Source organism: Perognathus longimembris, chromosome 23, assembly GCF_023159225.1.
Source record: "Perognathus longimembris pacificus isolate PPM17 chromosome 23, ASM2315922v1, whole genome shotgun sequence".
Classification (NCBI taxonomy): domain Eukaryota; kingdom Metazoa; phylum Chordata; class Mammalia; order Rodentia; family Heteromyidae; genus Perognathus; species Perognathus longimembris.
In genome coordinates this window covers 18,174,313-18,195,267 of record NC_063183.1, presented here as the reverse complement: position 1 = coordinate 18,195,267, position 20,955 = coordinate 18,174,313, and the positions used below count along the sequence as shown (strand labels likewise).

The 20,955-nt window shown below is 48.5% G+C and overlaps 1 protein-coding gene across 6 annotated transcripts in view; it reads right to left on the bottom strand.

The window, feature by feature from the left end:
* Positions 1-1,168: 1,168 nt before the first annotated feature.
* The window catches only part of Megf11 (multiple EGF like domains 11), a 171,190-nt gene continuing 151,403 nt past the window's right edge, over positions 1,169-20,955 (bottom strand). For 2 of the 6 annotated variants that reach the window (XM_048332641.1, XM_048332643.1), the window contains 9 exons: positions 20,741-20,869; positions 19,842-19,970; positions 18,566-18,802; positions 17,441-17,559; positions 15,488-15,554; positions 14,797-14,898; positions 11,693-11,749; positions 4,734-4,940; positions 1,169-4,120 (listed from right to left, as the gene is read on the bottom strand). In XM_048332641.1, the coding sequence (XP_048188598.1) occupies positions 3,960-4,120; positions 4,734-4,940; positions 11,693-11,749; positions 14,797-14,898; positions 15,488-15,554; positions 17,441-17,559; positions 18,566-18,802; positions 19,842-19,970; positions 20,741-20,869 (1,208 nt within the window). In that variant the 3' untranslated portion in view covers positions 1,169-3,959. Of the gene's footprint in view, positions 4,941-11,551; positions 11,750-14,796; positions 14,899-15,487; positions 15,555-17,224; positions 17,560-17,864; positions 17,890-18,565; positions 18,803-19,841; positions 19,971-20,740; positions 20,870-20,955 lie in introns of those variants that run through there. The other 4 variants (XM_048332642.1, XM_048332644.1, XM_048332645.1 and 1 more) reach the window with 4 other exon arrangements.

Sequence of the window (20,955 nt, the reverse complement as noted above, 5' to 3'; positions counted from 1 at the left end):
ATAAAGTACAGTTTGGGAGTATCCGTGTGATCTAATTATTAATTGTATAAGCAGTATATGAATTCAGTTTAAACTGTAGGCTTGATAGTTCTTGACACAGATGTGAATATAAAATGTTGTGTATTTTGGCTGTTAAGTACTCTTTTACTAGTACCCTACTGTGGTAGTGGAAATTAGTAGCCAATAGGATTCCTTTCCTATGTTTTAAGTCACTGGAACTTAGTCTTTCTTCAAAGCACAGAGTCTCGGATCCCGTTACCTTTCCCATCCCACCGAGTAGGAGTACTGTGTTTAGCACCCATTCCCCTATTAACAAACAACCTCTGGTCTCTCAGCATTTCTGTCAGATGTATCTAGGGAAGTGGTGTGGTCCCTTGTCATATCTTTGAGAGGCTGTTAGCCCTGATGCTGGCCTCTCTGCCAAAGCCTTTGGTCACATGGGTCCAAGGATATTACAAAAGGAGGATAAATGTCTAAAATGAAGCAATAATGTTTCGGTGGGCCTCTCTAGAGGAGAGATAGGGTCTTTAGTAACTACTTTTTGTTTACATTGTAATGATACCTAACATAATAGTACTTTGTAAGATCTTAAGTCCTGGCACAGGCTTTTACCCAAAACTCTGGGGTAGACCATTTTTGCTAGGGAGACAGTGGCTTAGAAGGCAGAAGTTAGAATGAGGAGGGGCTCTGACAATTGAAGCTAAAGACCAAAGTTTTCACCTTCTGTGGCTTTGCCTGGGACCACTACTCGGTCTTTATAGCTCTGCAAGTCAGGGAAGAAAATAGTCAGTACCTACTAATTACCAGGGCCCTCTGTTTAAGATCCACAAGGATAGGAACTATGTCTTGCTCATATTTACATCACTAATTCCACCACAATCCTGTCAGAACAATGACTCATATGAAAATATGAGTAATAGCATAATGAGGCCCCATGTATCAATCCATCCCATCTCCTGTTGTGACAGTGGTTAAGGGGCTTCCTCCATCTTCCCTCCAAATATCTTATTCTTGGATCTTTTTTTTCTTCTTTTTGCCAGTCCTGAGGCTTGAACTCAGGGCCTGAGTACTGTCCCTGAGCTTTTGCTCAAGGCTAGCACTCTACCACTTGAGCCACAATGCCAATTCTGGCCTTATCAGTGTATGTAGTGCTGAGGAATCAAACCTAGGGCTTCATGCATGGTAGGCAAGCACTCTACCACTAAGCCACATTCCTAGCCCCAAAACTTCCTTGTTAAGCAACCTTTTCACTTTATTTTCAAACCTCTACTGGGATAATTTTCATTTGATCACAAAAATACAGGTTAAACCTGAAGTGTAGATTATAGACACATTTTCAGTTGGCAGCACAACAGTAGGCATTCTTCTTAAATTTGAGAAATTCATTTTATTTTTGTACAGGTACCATCCCTCTGCAAGTGAACAAATATATTACAAATCTGTGGTTTTAAAAAAGTATTGCCATTTCATAAGTCTTCTTATGCTATTGTACAATCATTGCGTTTTCCTTATTTGTTTGAATTGTACGCATATTGATTGACTTGGTTGAAAATTTCTGAAAAATAATTGAATACATCTTTCCAAATCACCAATAAAAAGCACAGTGCACAAGTTTAGGCTGACTACCACCCCACCCTCTTTGTGACTGCTAAACACAAGTTTCCAACCATTGTTCTGTAAAATAGAAACGTCTTCTTACCACTAACTCATAGGTAAAGTGAAGGCAGCCATGCAGTAACCACACCTGCTGCCTTTCCTGTCCTTTGTTGCCTAATTGAATTGTAACATGACTTTGAAACTCTTGGAACGCTAGAGCTGAAGGATGTTAGAGCTCCTTATCGCTCTGCTTCTCCCCTTTTTCATGCAATGGCAGGGGATAAAGAGCTGTGAAATCTTAAAGACACACAGTACTCTGGCTTTTCTACCTCTAGCTTCTGGATATCTTTTGCTTGAAGGCAGGTGCCAAAAGAGGTGAAACGTGAGTGATTCTGAGTGTTTATAGTTCGCCAGGCAGCAGTTTTGTTCATGCAGGGTAAGGGAAGAAGAGAAGACCTGGGATTAGAGATGGCCTTTCTCCTAGCTGATCCCTGTTTTCACTGCAGCCCTGAAATACTGAGGTAAGTCTCTTATTCTAGATTATTTCCACATATGGATGAGAAGCATTTTACTTGGGTCTATAAAGCACTTTTCTAATATTTATATTTTAATAAGGCTTTCTTTTGGGAAAGTAAATTTACTATTGCTGACCACTCGCTTCCATGCACACATGCAGCATTCATGTAAGCATTATATAGTTTCCTCTAAAACTAACGTTGCCGTATGCCTTGAGTGAAAAGTGTGGGAGCAGGGTGAGGAATTGCTCATTTATTTTCTTGCTTTTGCTGATTATTACCTGAACTAGTGGAGTTCCATGGTCGACCCAATTTGTATCAAGGGTTTTAGAACTCCCCCACTTCCTAAAGCAGTATTCCAGCTTTGCACCCATTTAGTTCATGTTCTATAGACTTAAAAAGTGGCGGTGGTGGTTGTTCACTGCCTGGATTTTTAATGAGAGAAGGGATTCTTAAAGAGAAAGCCCAGGGTGGCCATTAGTTTCTCTGGCTTGCCCTTTATTTTTGTTGGTTGTGGGACTTGAACTCAGGGCCTGGGCACTACCCTTAAGCTTTTTTGCTTCAGGCTAGTGCTCTACTACTTTGAGCCTCAGTTTACCTAACAGAAAGCACAGATGTATCTGAACACTGGGATCTGGAGCTCCATGGAGTACATACGTATCTGGCTAGCTAAGAAGGTGGTGGTTTTAAGGTAGAAGCACTTAATGCTTTCATGTGCTGTTTTCTATAATTTTGACATTGCATCTTACCAACTGGTTGTAATGCATTCTTTGATCATTTATTTCCATCAAAAAGCATAATATACATTAAGCAACATAAACTTACTTGCTGTGTCTATATTTGTCAAATTGAGGTTCCCATACTACATCACGCTCAAGACTGATGAAGAATTGCCTGAAAACAAGTGCTTCTCTGAGGCAAGGAGGCCTCTTAAATAAACTTGGAGAGGTAATTCTGACCACCCCATGACTGCCTTCCACTTCAGTGCTCTATTTCACGTTCATGACTCAGGTGTTGGATGAACTAAGTCCATGTGACAAGGTCAGGAGAAACTTGAAATATTCTGGAACTGTAAATGCGAAGTTTGGTAGTGCTGGACTAGAAATCACTGTAGACTGGAGGAAACCAGTGCACTTGAAGTTCCTACTCTTCCCCCCCCCCCACCCTGGCCTTTCATTTTTCTTACTGTCACTGATGGGGCAGAAGAAAATCTGTATTATTAAAACCTTGTTTTTAAAATGGAAGATAGCAACACTGTAACCTTAATTTCTGATCTTGGCCATTGTAATTTGATATACAGGTAGTGTAGGATCAATACTAGAAGAGTTCATGGCTATGTACTTGTTGGCTCTAAACCAACTACAGTGAAACAGGTATTAATGTTCACAAACCAAAAGCACATACACAGTTCAGGTGCTTTAAAAATGATTCTGTCTCCTCCCCCATACCCTTTTTCTTCTAGAAAGGTCTCCCAAACCTCTAATATACATGCTTTATAAGCATCATGTTTCCGAATATTAAATATATATATATATCTGTGTGTATGTGTTAGCTATATTTAGCTGATGTTGATGAGCAGCGGTATCTTATATGCTTTAAGAAAGTCATCAAATCCAGGGCATTTGGGGCCAGGTGGGTGATGGGTGAGAGGATTTGCCCTTGTGGACATACGTCGTTGAGCCGTCACCCCAGTCCCACTTGAAAGCTCTTCTTTTGTTCCAGGTGCACGTGATAGCTAACCTGCAGCTGGAGTCAATCTGCGTCATTATTTCAAGTCAAGGGATTGTCTTCTTTCGTGGGTCAGAGAAAGTTGAGCAGAGCACACTGCAAGAGAGCAGCTCATCCCTCTCATGATTGCTTGTCCTGGGAGGGCCCATTGGCAGGGCTCTGTCTTACTGGGAGGAGGTCATAATGACCAGGAATATGGCAGTTCTTAGGTAGGTCGTATGGATTCTGGACATAGCTGGAGTTATGACCGAGGCCTTCTTGGACCACACTGATTGTGGGCTCTAAGGAATATAGTGAAAAATGAGTTCAGAGAACAGATTAGCTTTGGTTGCCTTGCTGGGAGTGAAGAGAGTTCTCACTTGGTGGGGAGAAGAGCTAAGGGTTTATGAATCTATGACAAACAGGAAGGTTGGGGCTGAGGCTTGCTCAAGAGATGGAAAACCAAGGGAATGTGCTGTTAGAATCCCAGCCTCAGGTCAACACCCAAGAGAACAGGACTCCTTAAGAGGCAGGCTCTTCTCAATGTGCCCAGAAACATAGTTTAAACTGGGAGAAGGTAATAGAAGGTGATTGTGAGAAACTTGCAATCAACCAGTTTTGATTGTTTTCTTTTTCAAACCAGAATATCAATAGAAGTGTATGTACCCATTTTCCATACCCACTATTTCTGCTTCAGATTAGGTGCTGTTTACCAGCGGAGCTGGCACCCGATTTTGATTTCCTACATTAGGGGGAGGGCAGTCCTGGACAAGACAGCCTTCCCCTAGGGATCCTTGAGAAAGCAACCAAGGAAAGGTTGTGATGTCAAGGCAGGGTGAGAGGAAAGGGCTGGTTTGCACTCGATGCTGCACTATTGTCCTGATTTGCACTGTGTTACTTATTCGAGACACCTACCAATGTCATATATATTTTTATTAGATGTCGACAAGGATGGCCCATCTGTGTACGGAGACCCCCTGTGCACAGGTGACTTCATTTCTACATAGCTGCTTTCTGGAAGCTTGCAGGTGAGGATGGGTGGGTCCTTAATTGTGGCATAAGGGTTTTCACTGCTATTCAAGGAGCAAGTGCTAGAACTGCACACGGAGTCCTTCATGTAATCTGTAAGGCAAGAGAGATTCCTTAGGACAAGCCAGGACAAAAGTCTTCACTTAAATACCAGAGACATTTGAGTTCAAGTGTCTTTAGGTTCTGGGAGCCCAAAGAGCCTCTGGTAATGGATGATTCACTTGCCTATTAAATGTCTTGAGGTATACTTGCTCAAGGAGTCAGAGCTCTTTTCCCACAGAGACTTAAATTCAAGATGTTCATAGTGTGCTTTCACATAGACTGTTGAGGTTTTTATTGTTTACTAATGACAGTTTGTATTTTACAGCGTAAAGTCTCAGATAAAAGTGATTGGCTAAAGGCACACAAGTAGTAAATAGCAGTGCCAAGACTTGAACCCATGCATTGTGACTCCTTGGCCTGTGTTTTCTGTGCTCTTCTAGTGACTTTTCTGATGAGTAGGAAGGAAGCTTTGGTTCAGAGGAAGTTAGCAGATGTGTTTCAGTGCCAGTGTCAGGAATTTAGCAACTTTTAGGTGGCAAAATCCGTGCTATCCTTGCCTGCTAACAGGAGCTCCCATTATCGTTGGAGCAACTGAAGCCATGGTAAAGATGTAAAAAAGCCTCAGTCTCAAGCCCTGGGGAAGTTCCTATTTCTAGTCAGGGCTTAGGTGGTGAATACCACTCCCCAGTTCTCATTACTGCTCTCTGAAACCTCTTCTCTCCTGTCCCTTCTCTGAGTATCACATCCAAGGCTTCAGGATACAAAAGGATGCAGACTGGTTCCCAAATATGAGACAAAAAAGGTCCCTTAGAGTCATGGAGGGAAATGGGACTTCTCTAACCACTACACCCTTCCTCTTTAGGGAAGGTCAGTGCCTCCTGTACACAACCCCAAGTGAAGCAGGACCTGCCTGGAAAAGGCAATAGACTTGACTAGCAGCTCTGACCCTCAAACATGAGGCTCTTGGCAGATGGTGCCTAAAACAGACACTGAATTACAAGAGCTTGACGGTTAAGAGTGATTAAAGAGGCTTCCCATCTCTAAATGTGTCAAAGTGAGTAGATGGTAAACTTTTTGGACCATCTTCCACTAGAACTATCATAAATAAACTTTTTTTTTTTTTTGCCAGTCCTGGGGCTTGAACTCAGGGCCTGAGCACTGTCCCTGGCCTCCTTTTTGCTCAAGGCTAGCACTCTGCCACTTGAGCCACAGCGCCACTTCTGGACTTTTTCTATATGTGTGGTGCTGAGGAATCGAACCCAGGGCTTCATGTATACGAGGCAAACACTCTTGCCACTAGGCAAGCCCCCATAAATAAACATTTTGAGTGGATAATTTATCTGTACTTTTCACTTCCGGCTTGGGAGGCTAATGAAAATGTTAGAAGTTAAAGTAATGTAACTTAGGGAGGAACTAGATATGCCTGGGAGCCGTGGGAGTGGCACCCCATGTGACTGGAGTGGCTGAGATGTGTGATACCACAGGGAGTCTGAGTTTCTGTCATGTCTGGTTGGGAGGGGATGTAGTTTCTGTTCATGTAGGTGTCTATTGGACTATTGCTTATTTTAGCAAGCAGTATTTCCTCAATCTTGTAGACAATGCGTTCACCTATTTGTATCGCCAAGCGTTCACAATGCTCCATACTACAGTAGAACAATAATTATTTCCCCTTTCCCCTGCCTTATTGCTTATGAGTGGAGAATTGACTTGGCTCAGGTCACACCACAAGAGCTAGAACAGGGTCTATCCCACAAGTAGGGGAAATGTTGGCTTGGGGGTCTGGTCGTAGATGGTCACCTCTACTGCACGTGTCAGAGAAGAGGAGAGAGCATTGTTGTTGAATAGGAGCCTCAGTTCCAAGCAAGGACTAGAGGAGGCTGAAGAGGCCAGGTGCTTGTGGAGGGTCATGTGGGGCCTTGAGCGCCCGCCAGCCCCAAGCCAGGTCACGTTGGTTCTTGGTAGGTAATTTGTTTCTTGGTGGCAGAAAGCAGTGGTAATTTCAGATCTCCTAGATCGCTCACGGATCTCAATTTGGGTTCTCTGCACTCGTCAGCCAAGAAGTAATGGCACAGGCCTTGTTTGAAAGCTGTTACTTAAAGGCCATGATATTTTGGATACTTTTTTCTTTTTCCCAAATTTGCAGAATAGTGATCGCTTACTCTTGTGTTGTATTTAGTCTTCATTCTAATGAGTCACCTGCAACTTGTATCTGTGAATTGGGCAGGGCAGAAAGGAATGTTATTACTGAAAGTTGTTAGTAAGGAGTGGAGTTAGACTTCTACTGCAGACTCCTCAGATAAACAATCTAGATGTTTTTTTCCCTCAGGAGGGATCTTGATACCCCCGAGCTCACTCCTTATCACTGAATGGGTCACTAGCTGGGGGAGGGCCCTTAGTTACACCTTCTTGTGGATATCCTGGGAATGATTAAGCTATGGTGGCTGGGGCTCCTTAAAGCTCTAGACCAAAGTCTTAAAAGAGCTTCCGCCAGCTGATGGTGCCCTGTTTGCATTCACCAGGACTGCTTTCAAGATCTGAAATGTAAATTGTGCCGTAGAGAAGGAGGTACACCTGAATGATTAAGAAAAAGCTAGGTGGGGGATGGAGCTTAGGCTCAAGAAGCATCTTCCACTACTAGCACCAGTGGAGAGACTGAGTGGCCTAGAAAAAGTTCGGGCAGGTAGGAAAGGGCCTGGCCAGTGGGAAAGCCCCACCTCTGGAAGCCACTCTCTCCTCCCGCTGAGTCAGCTACCTGCCAGCCTGTGGGGAGGGCAGGGTGAGAGAGGAATAACCAGCTGGTTTAGAGACTTCTTCATCCTTCTACCTCCCCACACCCATGCAGCCTCTGCCCTTCCGGGCATCTTGCAAAGAAAAGGGAAGCTTCCGCCCTAGCTACCCTAGGTCCTGGAGTCTCTCTCCTTGCTGGCCTGTAATTAGCGTGAGATCTGAAGGCTTTGTCCTGAGGAGGCAGTGGCTTTTGCTCTCTTTAATTCCTACTTCCCCGCTCAAACACCTGTAGTTCTATGCTAAGACCCAAGGACCTTCAAAATGAACTGAGAGAAAATGACTTCCCCAAACCACCTTGTGAGTGGTAATCTAGAATTACATACTGATATACAGTTAAAGAGGGAAACCCGGACACCAAATCGTTCTCCTGCTTCTAGGGTACCAGAGGCCACGCTGCCTTTTCCCTTCGAGTGCCATAAATCAACATCCTTCTCTTGATGGAGAGCCAGGCTATGAGGAGAGGGAGGAGGTAGTCTGGGGTCAGAAGGAGAATACTGGCTGCAAAAGAGTTATGGGCTCCTAACTCAGAAGCCACGGTTACTTCAAGGAGAGACATACAGGGAGGAAAGTGGCAGCCACCTGTGAAAAGGTGCTGGAGAGCAATGGAGGGTTTACTCCAGAGTACTTGGAAATGCCTGCCAGAGCTGAACATGAGGCCATTCATTGACTGTGCTAAAGTGGAGAATGGGAGACAGGAGGGTGTTTCGTGGTATAAATAGCCTCACTCAGTCTCCACAGGACAGTGAGTAGAGTTCTTTCGTGAGTAACAGGAAAAAGAGTAGACATCGACTAGCATTTAGACGGTCTGAGCTGACAGGGACCTTAGAGATGGTGTAAGTACTTGCTTTGGGAAGTATCCCTCCAGCCCTTTGTACACTGGTTGTTTTTGAGATTGGGAAGGGAGGGGATCTCACTTCCAGGTGTGTGCCTAGACCTCGACATCCCTATCTTTTTTTTTTTTTTTTCTGTAGCTGGGGTGATTGTTGTGCATCACCATGCTCAACTTTTTTTTTTTTTTTTTTTTTGTGCCAGTCCTGGGCCTTGGACTCAGGGTCTGAGCACTGTCCCTGGCTTCTTTGTGCTCAAGGCTAGCACTCTGCCACTTGAGCCACAGCGCCCCTTCTGGCCGTTTTCTGTATACGTGGTGCTGGGGAATAGAACCTAGGACTTCATTTATGGGAGGCAAGCTCTCTTGCCACTAGGCCATATCCCCAGCCCATGCTCAACTTTTTTGTTGAGATGTCTGCCAACTTTTCTAACTTGGCTGTCCTAGAACTACTACATCCCCCACCTCCTGCAGTCTTACCTAGGATGATAAGTGTGTGTCACCACACTCAGCCATTGGTTGGGAAGGGGTATACTGAATTCCCCCCACCATCACCTTAGCTGGCCTTCAATTATGACCCTCCTGATTTTACCCTCCCAAATAGCTAGGATTCCAGGTATGAGCCCTCTGTGCCCAGACAACACTTTCCTTTTTCAAGAGGGAGAAGCCAAGCCCCTAAACACAGCGCTGTGTCCTAGGCTACACCACGCCCAGATCGCTTCCATTCCCAGGCAAGGGCGTTCCCCTGTGGACTCAAACTCTTAGTTCTAAGAGTTGGTGTGCCTTTGAAACTTTAGGACATGGTTTAGTGCGTGCTGCAAAGCAGTTAGGCAACAGCATCAGCACTGTGTCTTCTCAGTACTTCTTTTTCAATTCTCTTGTTCTGATGTGTTGGCCCCTAATACTTGCTGGTACACAGATCCTCTTTTCTCATTTAAGGGGTGATTATAGCCAGAGTGGTGAAACAAAATCTGGCTGCCTTACCCATACACACAAGACACTCAGATGTCCAATCCTGTAGAACAGGTGTGAGATGGTGTTTGAGACTGGGGCCCTGCTTCCCTGAGCGTGGTTTTACATTTATGGTTTTGAGTTGGAAAGCCACCATCCTAATCCCAACCACAGGATGACAATATACATGCAGAAGCTGTGTGCTCATTTATTAGGTGTCTGGGCCTGTCTGAGCTTATCCCACATGAGTCATGCACATCCGCAGAGCTGTGAAGGCCCTCAGAGATCTTTCTAGCAAATCCCCACTGCTCTGTTTTGTGTTTCTGAGATGGGGTCTTGGTATGTAGCCAAGGCTGGCCTTGAAGTGTAGATTGGCCTCAAACTCAATCCTCCTGCCTTAGCCTCCTAAGGTGCTGGGATTATAGGCAGGTGCCATCATGCCTGGCTTTCAATCTTGGAGAAAGAAACTGAAGTCCCAGGTCACAGTGATGAAATGGTAGACCTGTCCTTGCTGTGTGCCACCTCACGTACGGGAAGGGGGGTTGCCTTCATTTGGATGGTTTAAGTCAAAACTCCCAGAAAATTGTCAAGGGAATAATAACTACCCACCAGCTGGCTGGGAGCGTGTGTGTCACTGCCTATCCTCAAACAGTTCTCTTGGGCTTGAATTTCCTACCAAATGCTGAGAACATGTTTCTGACCACCGTAGCTGTCCCTTATTCACCCCACTTTGTGTGTACATTGGCTCAAGGATGAATTCAGGGCCTGGGCACTGACCTTGATTTTTTTTTTTTTGCTCAAGGCTAGCCCTCTACCACTTGAGACACAGCTGGTCATGGGGCTTGAACTCTGGGGGTCTGAGTGCAGTCTCTGAGCTCTTCAGCTCAAGGCTAGTATTCTACCACTTGAGCCACAGTGCCACTTTGTGGTAGTTAATTGGAGGTAGGAATCTCATGGACCCTTCTGCCTGGCCTGGTTTTGAACTGCAATCCTCAGATCTCGCCCTTCTGAGTAGGATTACAGGCGTGAGACCAGCACTTGGCTTTACCCTACTTCTAAAAACTGCCTTCCCAAGGGTTATAGCCTTAGTTAGAAAGTGGTTATGTCTTGGGCTAAGGTTGGTCTGCAGGATCAGAACAGTAACCTGGGAAATCTGAGTCAGTGTAGACTAGTATTTTCTAAATAATTGGGTAAGAAACTGCGTAAAGATGCCCTGAGGTAGCCATCGCAGGTGAGCCTAGAGCCCACTCCATACTGCCTCAGATCTGAGCCACCTGTATCTAGTTTGAGACTTTTAAGCAGAGTTAGGACATCTCCATCACACTAGTTCTGCCTTTATAATAAACAAAAACCCTTCCTATCTGTGACTTTATGGGACACTTCGTTAATCGGACAGGCATTAGAGTAAGACTGGCAAAATTACCCCAACCTTGTCTGTGAGAAGACTGCCCCAGGGATGACGGTCTTTTTTTTTTTTTTAATTTAATATAATTTTGTTATGATGTTGAACGGAGGGGTTACCATTTCATGTGGCTGACAGTCTTACGTCCCTGTTAACAAGTGACAGAATTCCAAAGCCCTTGCTTGTTTTCTTTCCTAGCATTTAACCCTAGGATCTAAACTAGGGAAGGACTTGATCTTTTACTTTAGCTTCACCGATGGACTTTCTAGATGGATGATCCATCCAACTTGAAGTGACCGTCTGCGTTAGGGATCTGTCTCGGGTTTTCTGTGCTCGGGGGCCAGAGCCACACATTATTCACTGTGGGTGTCATTTTCATTCCTGTGCTCCAGGGAGGCGGCAGGTGCGGCTCAATGACAGGAGGCCTCCGGGGGCAAGTAGACTGACTTTATTTCAGACTTTATAATCAATTTAACTCCTACTAATTGGTTGGATAATGGCGCTCTACATTTCCACAGACATTTAGTTGGCATCTATAAAAGAAACCCCACAAGCATTTGCTAAGAAGTGCGATTGAAATCGAAAGATGAGTTCATCAATAATATTACAATTGTTCCTCGTGGGCAGAGCTACCCAGCAGCCCCAGGTCCTGTGGTCTTTGACATTTTTGTTTGTTTTTGTATTTTGGGGTGGTTTTTTTTGTTTTTGTTTTTTTTTTTTTAGAAAGGGAACTGGGATACGCAGTTTCTCTCAGGTAGAATTTCTGGCCATTTTCAGTTGTGTGCTCTTTGTCTTGCTAAGCCCTTTGTAATAGGACGTCAGGATTGGATACTGTACCTTTGAAGCCTTTGTCCATAACGTATGTGTTCTGACGTCTGTCCATTCCACAAGCACCTGCACACAAAGCATACAAAGGAAGAAAATGGGGTAGTAAAGTTTGAGATTGGCTGTGGGTCTCCCCCACACACATCCAGAAAATAGTTTATTGCTAGAAAATTTTAATTGTTTTGAGCAGACAGGACTTAACATGAGCTTCCCTAGCACAGCCTTCCCTTTGGGGGAGCACCTTTCAGGAGCTACAAATTTGGATGCCACCTGCAGTCACTGACAGCAAGGTTCCAGGTTCCATACAGAGTACGGATGCAACTGGACTTGTTTCTAACATTAGGGAAGGATGTGATGTTCCTAATCCTGTCCTGTTGGATTTAGGAATAGAAGTGGGGGCAGTGTTTCTCACTCGCCTCAGCTCTCTAGTCTTCCTCTTTGGCTCAAAAGAGAGGCCGACTTGTGACCCAGGTTCTCAGGAAGAGAAGTACATTCATTCTCATCCACAGCCAGCTTACTCACTTGCCCATTTAGGGAGAGGGGAGCAGACTATTTGCATATAATTTAGACTTTTTTTTGGGGGGGGGTTTGAACTCAGGGCCTAGACGCTGTCCCTGAGCTTTTTCACTCAGCTAGTGCTCTACCACTTTGGGCCACAGCACTACTTCTGTTTTCTGGTGGTGAATTGGAGATAAGACTCTCAGAGACATTCCTGCCCAGGCTGGCTCTGAACCACAATCCTCAGATCTCAGTCTCCTGAGTAGCTAGGCTTATAGGTGTGAGCCACTGGAACCTGGCGAGGCTTGTTTTTTTGAAAGATATTACATCTTTGGAAGGTATTACCAATGGTTTTCAGCTCCAAGACCTCCTTTCTACCCTGTGCTGTGCTGTTTTTTCCTAGGCTCCCAACAATGCATGGTCCTGAGCTTCAGCAAGAAGCAGAGCATTGAAGCTGCTGGAGCCATTCCTTGTATTCTGCTACTGGTGATCCCAGAAAAACAAAAGTCTGACATTCCTAGGTTGAGACATTTGTGACTAGCTTGGTCAAAGCCACTTGCCTTCCTCGTTTATTCCCCCCCGTTTTGAACTGAGGACTGAATACCAACAAGGCCTACAGCAAGTGCTTACTAAGGAACAGTTTCCCAGCACTTTCCCAGGTTTCTGACACTGAAGACTGCTGTCTGGATACTTCCTCCACGCGGAGTCCCAAGTTGGTTTGCAGGGATTCACGCTGAGCCACCTGCCTTACACAACGTATTACTGAGTGACTACACAGCAGAACAAGGCCCAGGTTTTTCTAGAAGGCCTATAGGCTTCTTGCACGCTTTGGAAATAATGACTGCAACAGTTTGTAATGCTGCCATCAGTTTGGCACTTCATTGTAGTCCAAGGGCTTCCTTTGCCCTCCCTGAAGGAGGACAGCTAGGCTGTTATAACTTAGTGTGCATGTGTGTGCGTGCGCACGTGCTGGTCTTGGGGCTTGAACTTGGGGCCTACGCACTGTCCCTGAGCTTCTTTGCAAGGCTAGTGCTCTCCTACTTGAGCCACAGCTCCACTTCCAGCTTTTTGGTGGTTAATCGGAGATCAGACTCTCATGGACTTTCCTGTCTGAGCTAGCTTTGAACCACAATCCTCAGATCTCAGCCTCCTGAGTAGCTAGGATTATAGGTGTGAGCCACCAGTGCCAAGCTCTGTTAACTTTTTTCCTTTTTACAAAACAAGTGTTAGAAATGTGTTCAAGCCCGTACCAGCAAATGTGAAGTTGAGTTGCAGCCCAGATCTCCCCCAAGTACAATGTCCTACTGGCCAGCCTCCTGCCTGTGTGTGAGCTAACAAATGACAGTGAGTGGTGCTCTGACCCTGGTCATTGCAGACTGAGGTCTGTAAAGCAGAGAGGAATCTGGCCTGAGCCCAAAGGAGCTCCTATTCTGGCCAGAGACACCCATGCAATGTTGAGGTGTGGCCTCATTGAGTGCCCCATTGTCCAAGGGACCCACAAAAAATAACAGCCTGCTTGGCCTGGGCACAAATGCCTTGCTTCCCATGCTTGCCCCAAAGTAGATCATTCAGATCCCTGATTCCTAGTGCTACTGGCCCCAGGGACCTGCAGGGGTTAGCAGAGATGCTCACTTTGTTCCTAGGCTCTACAGCCAGCTGGTGCTTCAGCTCAGGCCGATGACCTAGAAAAGCCACATTCTTCATTTGTGGCATTCATTCCTTTTTTTTTTTTTTTCTCCTTTTTTCTTTGGTTCGTTGTGGGGCTTGAACTCAAGGCCTGGGCTGCTGTCCCTGTGTGTTCTTTTGCTCAAGGCTAGTGCCCTACCACTTTGAGCCACAGCACTACTTTTGGTTTTCTGGTGGTTAACTGGAGATAAGAGTCTCATGGACTTACCTGCCCGGGCTAGCTTTAAACCACTATCATCAGGTCTCACCCTCCTGAATAGCTAGGATGACAGGTGTGAGCCATTGGCACCCACTGCATCCATTCCTTTGATAGTTACTTCTGTAACTTCTACCCCTTTGTCCTCATTTCAAGACTGACTTGCTGAGTCCTCTTTGCATCTCTCTCAAGCCACCAGGTTGGAGCTCAAGGAGCAACTGATTGATAGATCCTAATCAGGTTCTCCAGATCTTTACCCAACTACCCTACCCGGGCCAGTGTTTGAGAGAGCTCAGCTTAGACCACTGGTGAGTCTAGGGGTCTCTCTGGGGGGTGTTAGGCTTTGGGGCAAGACAGCCAACTCTTACCCATACCAACCGGGCCCAGAGAAACCCCAAAGGTGTCGCCATCCCTGTCATTTATCAGTGGTTCTAGGTCACAGTTTGAGATCTGTAGGGAGTGTAGTTGTGTCTTGTGCCCTCCACCGAAAGTAGCTCAGTTCATCCACACCCACCTGCAGGGTGAGAGCAGAGGATGATGGGGGAGCTTTCATTCAGGCTGCCTCCTTTGGATGGGGCATTGGTGGGTGACTAGATCATGTTAGGAAGGAGGGCTCAACAGCAGGAGTTCTGGGACGATGGGAGTGGTCCAAGAGGCAGGGATGGGAGTGGGGCCGGTGCTGGGGTCTGGTCTGGGGGGTTGGGGGGTGGTGGGAGGGGAGGGCTGGGGATCTGACCTGGTGAGTGTGGCTCAGCGGGGCGGCTGAGGTGTCTAAGTTCAATGTAGAAGTCCTCGGGCGGGTACCTGGCCTCCAGGGCACTGATCTGGAAATGGGAGTCTAGTGAGAGGAATGACAGGGAGGAGCCATTATTCCCAGGGCCTGGTCTGGCTGAAGAGGGGCAGGAAGGACTCAGGAGGCAGGGTCCCGGGAGAGGCAGCCTGCCAGGAATCAGGGCCTCTGGCTAAGCACCCAGAGGAGCCTGGGCCAGAGGAGCTCATGGCACCTGCCACAGCTGAGGCCATCTGCCTTGCTTCTCGCCACTTCCACTTCCACCAGAATGGGCGCCCACCAGGGCAAGATGCCCCTTGAAGGAAGAATACCTTGGAAAGGCCTGGGTCGGAGTTCCTTTTCCATCTGGAGTCCTCATAAACCAGTCCTAGCCATCTCCCCTATAGCTTCTGGGTCATAACTACCCATTCCCTGTAGTCTTACAGAAATAGAGGCGGCCCTGGGCTTCAGTTGCTTATGACAGCCAAAACTGGGGCTTGGGAGGTTTGGGTTTTTTTTCCCCCTACGCCCCTTCTTCGTGGGGGGAACCCTTGCTAAGAACCTGTAACCCTCTCCCTTGGAGCTGGGACAGGGCCTCCTAATAGGGGAGACCAGGGGAGGACATGATGGGGAAGACCAGACTGAAACCACTACTGACCTAACACGTTCACAAAGCTGTAGGGGGTCCAGCCTGCCGTGTCTCTGTCAAGGGACTTGTTACTCAGCTGTTTGGAGAGTAGGAGAACCATTAATAACCTACCGGCCCAAATGCCCCTCCCCAGCTGCCACTTGGCCCAGCCCCAGATCAACCACCCCTGTGACCCTGGCCTCCCTAGGCCCTGGACCATTGAGGGAAGAGGAGAAGCAGGTACTGCATGACCAGCCCCTGGGCCATCCAAACAGCGCTGAAGTGAGGGGATTCCCAGACTCCTTTGTGTGGCAAAGGGCTTGGGGACAAGAGCCAGGCCTCTGTGTGCATGCGTGTGTGCCAGTCCTGGGTCTTGAACTCAGGGGATGGGTGTTGTCTCCAAACTGCTCCACTTCTGGCTTTTTTATGCATGATTAATTAGAGGTAAGAACCTCTCGGATATTTCTGCCTGGGCTGGCAGATGTCAGCCTCCTAAGTAGCTAGGACTACAGGTGTGAGCCATCGGTGCCTGGCAGCAGGGCCTCTTAAGAACCAAGAATGCCCGAAGAAAGTGGGGGAGAAGCAGGCCCGCTGAGCCCAGGTTCAGGAGAGGGGCCGCTCTCTATTCTTCAGCTGTCACACGAGGCTTCCTGCAGTGCCGCCTCCTGACCTGGGAAGTGTGAATCTCCTCGTGGCAGAGGGAAAGCCCCGGAGTGGGGGTGTCTGGAGGCTTCCAGTTCAATTCTTCCTCTCCTTGCATTCTTACAGTTGCCCTTCATATAAAGCCCAGTGCTATCACTTCTTGCCTGGGGACCTAAGGCCTGGTTTGTGGGCCTTGGAGTGAGCCTGACAAACACCCACTTTAGGAGGGCTTCCAGGCACCCAGCACTCCTGTTTCATGGGGAATCAGGCTGACAGTGGGCACAAAGTGTTGCCCTTGACTGTGGTTGTCCTTGAGTCGGTGTTACTGTTGTTGTGGGGTTCAGGCTGTAATAATCCCACGTCTCTGGCAGGAATCATGATGTTTAGTGCTGGGAGTCATTCTCCAGAGGGCACACCAGGAGCTTCAGAGCAGCTGGCTTAGGAAAGCTATGCTCCCGGCCCAGGAGAGATGCTGCAGAAAGCCACTCCTGCAGTGGCCGTGCTGTTTGGAGTGTGTGTGCACGTGTGATGTGCATAGGTAGATGGGGGTGTGCAGCATGCGTCCATTACACCTTGTGTGGCTTTTCTGTTTTGTTTTTTGGGTTGTGGGTTTTTTTGGGCAGTACTGGGATTTCAATTCTGGGCCTTGTGCTTGCTAGGCAGGCACACTGAACCATGCCTCCAGCATCTTACTTTGCTGGTCTTGAGGCTTGAACTCAGGGTCTGGGTACTGTTCCTGAGCATTTGTGCTCAAGGCTAACACTTGAGCCACAGCTCTACTTCCTTCTGGCTTTGTGTGATCTGAGATAAGAGTCTCACAGACTTTCCTGCCTGGGCTGGATTTGAACTGTGATCCTTAGCTAACAGCTTCCTGAGTAGCTAGGCTTACAGGTGTGAGCTACCAGCACTCAGCTCTAGCCTCTTCCCCACCCCCCTTCCCTCTGGGCATGTAGCTAGGATGATCGGCATGTGCCACTGCACCCACTTATTGGTTGAGAAGGGGGAATCTCATGAACTTTACTACTCGCCTGGTTTCTGAACCCTGATCCTCCCAAGTAGTAGCTAGGGCTACAAAAGTAATGCCCCAGCCTCTCAGTCATCTTGATACTGATTTTGGCACACGGTGTACTACGCTATCTTCACATACAGGCTGAGACAACTAGGCCAAGGACATCCGGCTGTGTTATCAGCTAGGTTATGCTGGGAGCTGCCGGGGAAGGCCTTGGCCAGGAGGCTGCATACTTGGCCTGACTCCCTGCTTGTAAGTGGGGTGCATTTCTTTGCTGGGCAAAGGGGAGGGCTCAAAGAATGGTGGAAGCTGGGGAATCGGGAACCCGGTACCTTGGTGGGGCTGTTCCTGTCCAGAGTGCTGGCCTGGCTGGTGGCAGGCCCCCCGCACGCCAGTGAGTGGTAGCTGGCATTGGAAAAGCACTGGGCATGGCTGCTACTTTGAGACAAATCTAGGAAGAGAACAAGGTGCCATATTCCATCATACGCCTGCCCTGGCATGAGCCCTCCACCCACCTGGGCTGTTTGTAAAAGTGCCCTGCAGAGTGACAGCTGAACCTCCCCTACCCCCAAGCTTTCTGGAGCTCACTGCCCCCCAGTCTGGAGAGCCTGGGTGCTTCCGTTCCTGTGGGGGAATGCGGGCTCCTCAGGCTTCCATGTCTGGGTGAACTCTTGCCCTTGCTTCCTCCTGGGGTCACAGTCCTTTGCGCCTGTTCCTCAGGGGTCCAGGAAAACCTCCACAGGCCTGGGGGAATGCCCCAGGGATGCATGGGGAAACCATCCTTCTGTTCTCATTACAGCCATCGATGGACACCCCAACACACACACACACACACACACACACACACACGCACGCACGCACGCACGCACGCACGCACGGCAAATGTTGGCTTTGGCCGAAACCCAGGGGGCCAGGAGCTCTGGGAAGGCAAGGTCTGCCCTTGCGGCACCTCAGTCTGTGCTGCCACGCCTGGCATGGTATACAGCGTGCGACGCTTAGTAGGAATGGTTCAGGAGGCTGGGCCAGCTGGAGAGAGCCGACATTGCGTGCTCACCCAGGCAGGCCCACGCAGACGCCTGTGACCAAGACTCGAGGGTTCAGAGCATCTTGCCCTCTACTGTTTATATGAAGCCTGTTGTCACAGTAGCAGCGCAGGGCTCATCCGAGAGGAAGCATCTGGCCAGCAACCCTACCCTGACCCCCTCCGGCTTCCTCCCACGATGTCCTACTGCTGGTCAACCTTTGAGACTTCTAAGTGGGTGCCCACCCTGATTCCACTAACAGCTCCTCTGTCAGCTGCTCAGAGCTGAGGCTGCAGGAAACACCTTGTTCCCTATCCCATGAAGACTCAGCAGGGGTGACCTGCCATCCACCCAGTGACACCCCCCCATACCCCCAGTGTGGCCCTTCTGCAGGATGTGTGTGACAGGGCGTGGGGAGTGCCGCGCCTAGCTTACCTGACAGGGAGTAGTCGGTGCTGGTCATCCTCATGGCAGGAGTGTAGGAGACGCGGGGAGCCAGGTCCCGGCCCTTCTCTTTCTGTCGCCTCCGGCGCCAGGCGAACAGGCCCAGGAGCACCACGATGAGGAACAGGAGCAGCACGATGCCCGTGACGGCACCTACCGAGTGCCGCTCCGTGCCCAGAGCCGGGCTGATCTTGGTGTATGGATTCAGCTCCTCCATCATGAGGGCAGCTGCGGGGGGAGAGGGTGGAGCTGAGCCTGGGGCCAGCCTGCTTGCTCTTCCCCTCTCCTGGATCCTCTGGAGTGAGAAGATCTGCTCTCTCTAATCCTCCATGGGACACCCCCCCCCCCAACCCTCACTGTGCCTCGGTTGCTTCAAACTCCTACAAGGGGAAGAAGTCATATGTAAACCAGAATGTCTACGGAGCATTTTTACTGTTATGAAAGCCAGTTACTCATTTACTGCTGGGGCAGCACTATGAAAAAGGCCTTTACAGCTGGGTACCAGTGCCTCATGCCTATAATCCTACTCAGGAGGCTGAGATCTGAGGATCACAGTTCAAAGCCGGCCCAGTTGTTAGGTCCATGAGACTCTACCTCCAATAAACTTATCAAAAAGCCAGAAGTGAAACTGTGACTGAAGTGGTAGAGCACTAGCTTTGAGCAAAAGCAGCTCAGGGACAGTGTCCAGGCCCTGAGTTCAAGCCCCAGGATTGGCGCACACACAAAGGCCTTAATGATTTCTTTTTCCATTGATTTAAAAAAAAAATGTTGGCAATGGTTAAGTAACTCTTCCAAGTTCAAACAATAATTAGCAGTGAGGAAAAACCAGACTGCCTCTCTCCTTGCTTACCAGCTGTGGGACTGCCCACAGTTTGGTAAATTGTAAGATAGGGACGTTAAGGGGTGACATCCGAAAAAGAAATGTCCTTGTTACCTGATTGATGTAACTGTAACGCCTCTGTACATTCAGACCCACTGATTATGATGTGACTATCTTCAAGGAAATGGCTTGCCCAAGAATACTTCCCAGGCACAAGAAAAACCTGGCTGCTAGTCTGTCCTTCCTGAGCCCTGGCTCATCTTAGGGGAGCTCACCAGGGATGACCATGGTGCAGCCACGACACTAGACTGTCTATCTCCCACACCCCCTTGAGTGTGAATAAAGGGAAGAGTCTTTAGAGACCCACTCATGTGGTGGGAACTCCTGGCATCCCCACGGGATCCTTTCCGCAGCCCCTGCCCGGGTGCTCGGCCTCCTGTGCATTACCTTGGTCACACCTGATGCCCTTGAATCCAGGGCTGCAGTAACAAGTGCCAGTCACGTGGTCACAGGTGGCATTGTTCATGCACTCACACAGCTGCTGACACCCGTAGCCAAAAGTTCCTGGGGCACATCCTGTGTTGCGGGCAGAGGGCAGGCGGTGAGACGCAGCAGTCTTCCCCTCCTGCTCTGCGGAGGGGTGGCCACAGGCATAATCCAACTCCGAGTAAAGCCTATTTACCTACAGCCCAACGGTGCTGCACTCAGACATATGGGGTGAGCTGAGTATATGGCCCTGGGGGCGGGTGCAACAGGAGAGGGCGGGACTTCCTCTCCCCTATGACTTCCTCCACCACCTTTAACCAGCACTCTCCCTGGACTGGATGCCACCAACAGCTTTAAAGAAGACCAAAGAACCAGGTGTCGGTGGCTCATGCCTGTCATCCAAACTATTCAGGAGGCCGAGATCTGAGGATCGAAGTTCAAAGCCAGCCCGGGCAAGTTAAGTCCAAGAGACTTATCTCCAGTTAACCACCCAAAAAGACAGAAGTAGAGCTGTGGCTCAAGTGGTAGAGGGCTAGCCTTGAGCACAAAAACTCAGAGACGGGGCCTAGGCCCTGAATTCCCTCCCCACCCAAGGAAACCAACATCAAAAAAAGATGACCCAAGAAATCCTGCCTTCCTCTAGTGCTTCATCACATCTTCACTCTGCCCTCAAGGTCCCCAGCCCCGAGTACAGGAAGTGACTCTTCAGGCATAACTGTCCGTCTCTTTCCTTAGCAGTAGCCACAAAAGTCAAGGCTAAGGGGGCAATTGTTGAAAGCAAGCTGGGGTCGGGGGGGCAGCTGTCTTGCAGGAGCTGCAGGATTGGCCCCCAGCTCCACGACCCGGTTGGGTGGACTCACTCTGTTCACAGTGGCGCCCGGTGAAGCCTGTCCGGCAGGTGCACTTGCCGCTGATGTGGTCACAGCTGGCGCCATTCTGACACTGACACACGCGCCCACAGTCCTTCCCAAAAAACGCTGCTGGACAGCCTGGAGAAGCAAGGTCTCGGGTCACAGTGGCGAAAGGGGGCGGAACAAGTGTAGGGTGCAGCTGGGTCCCTGTCAACTTCTCCAGG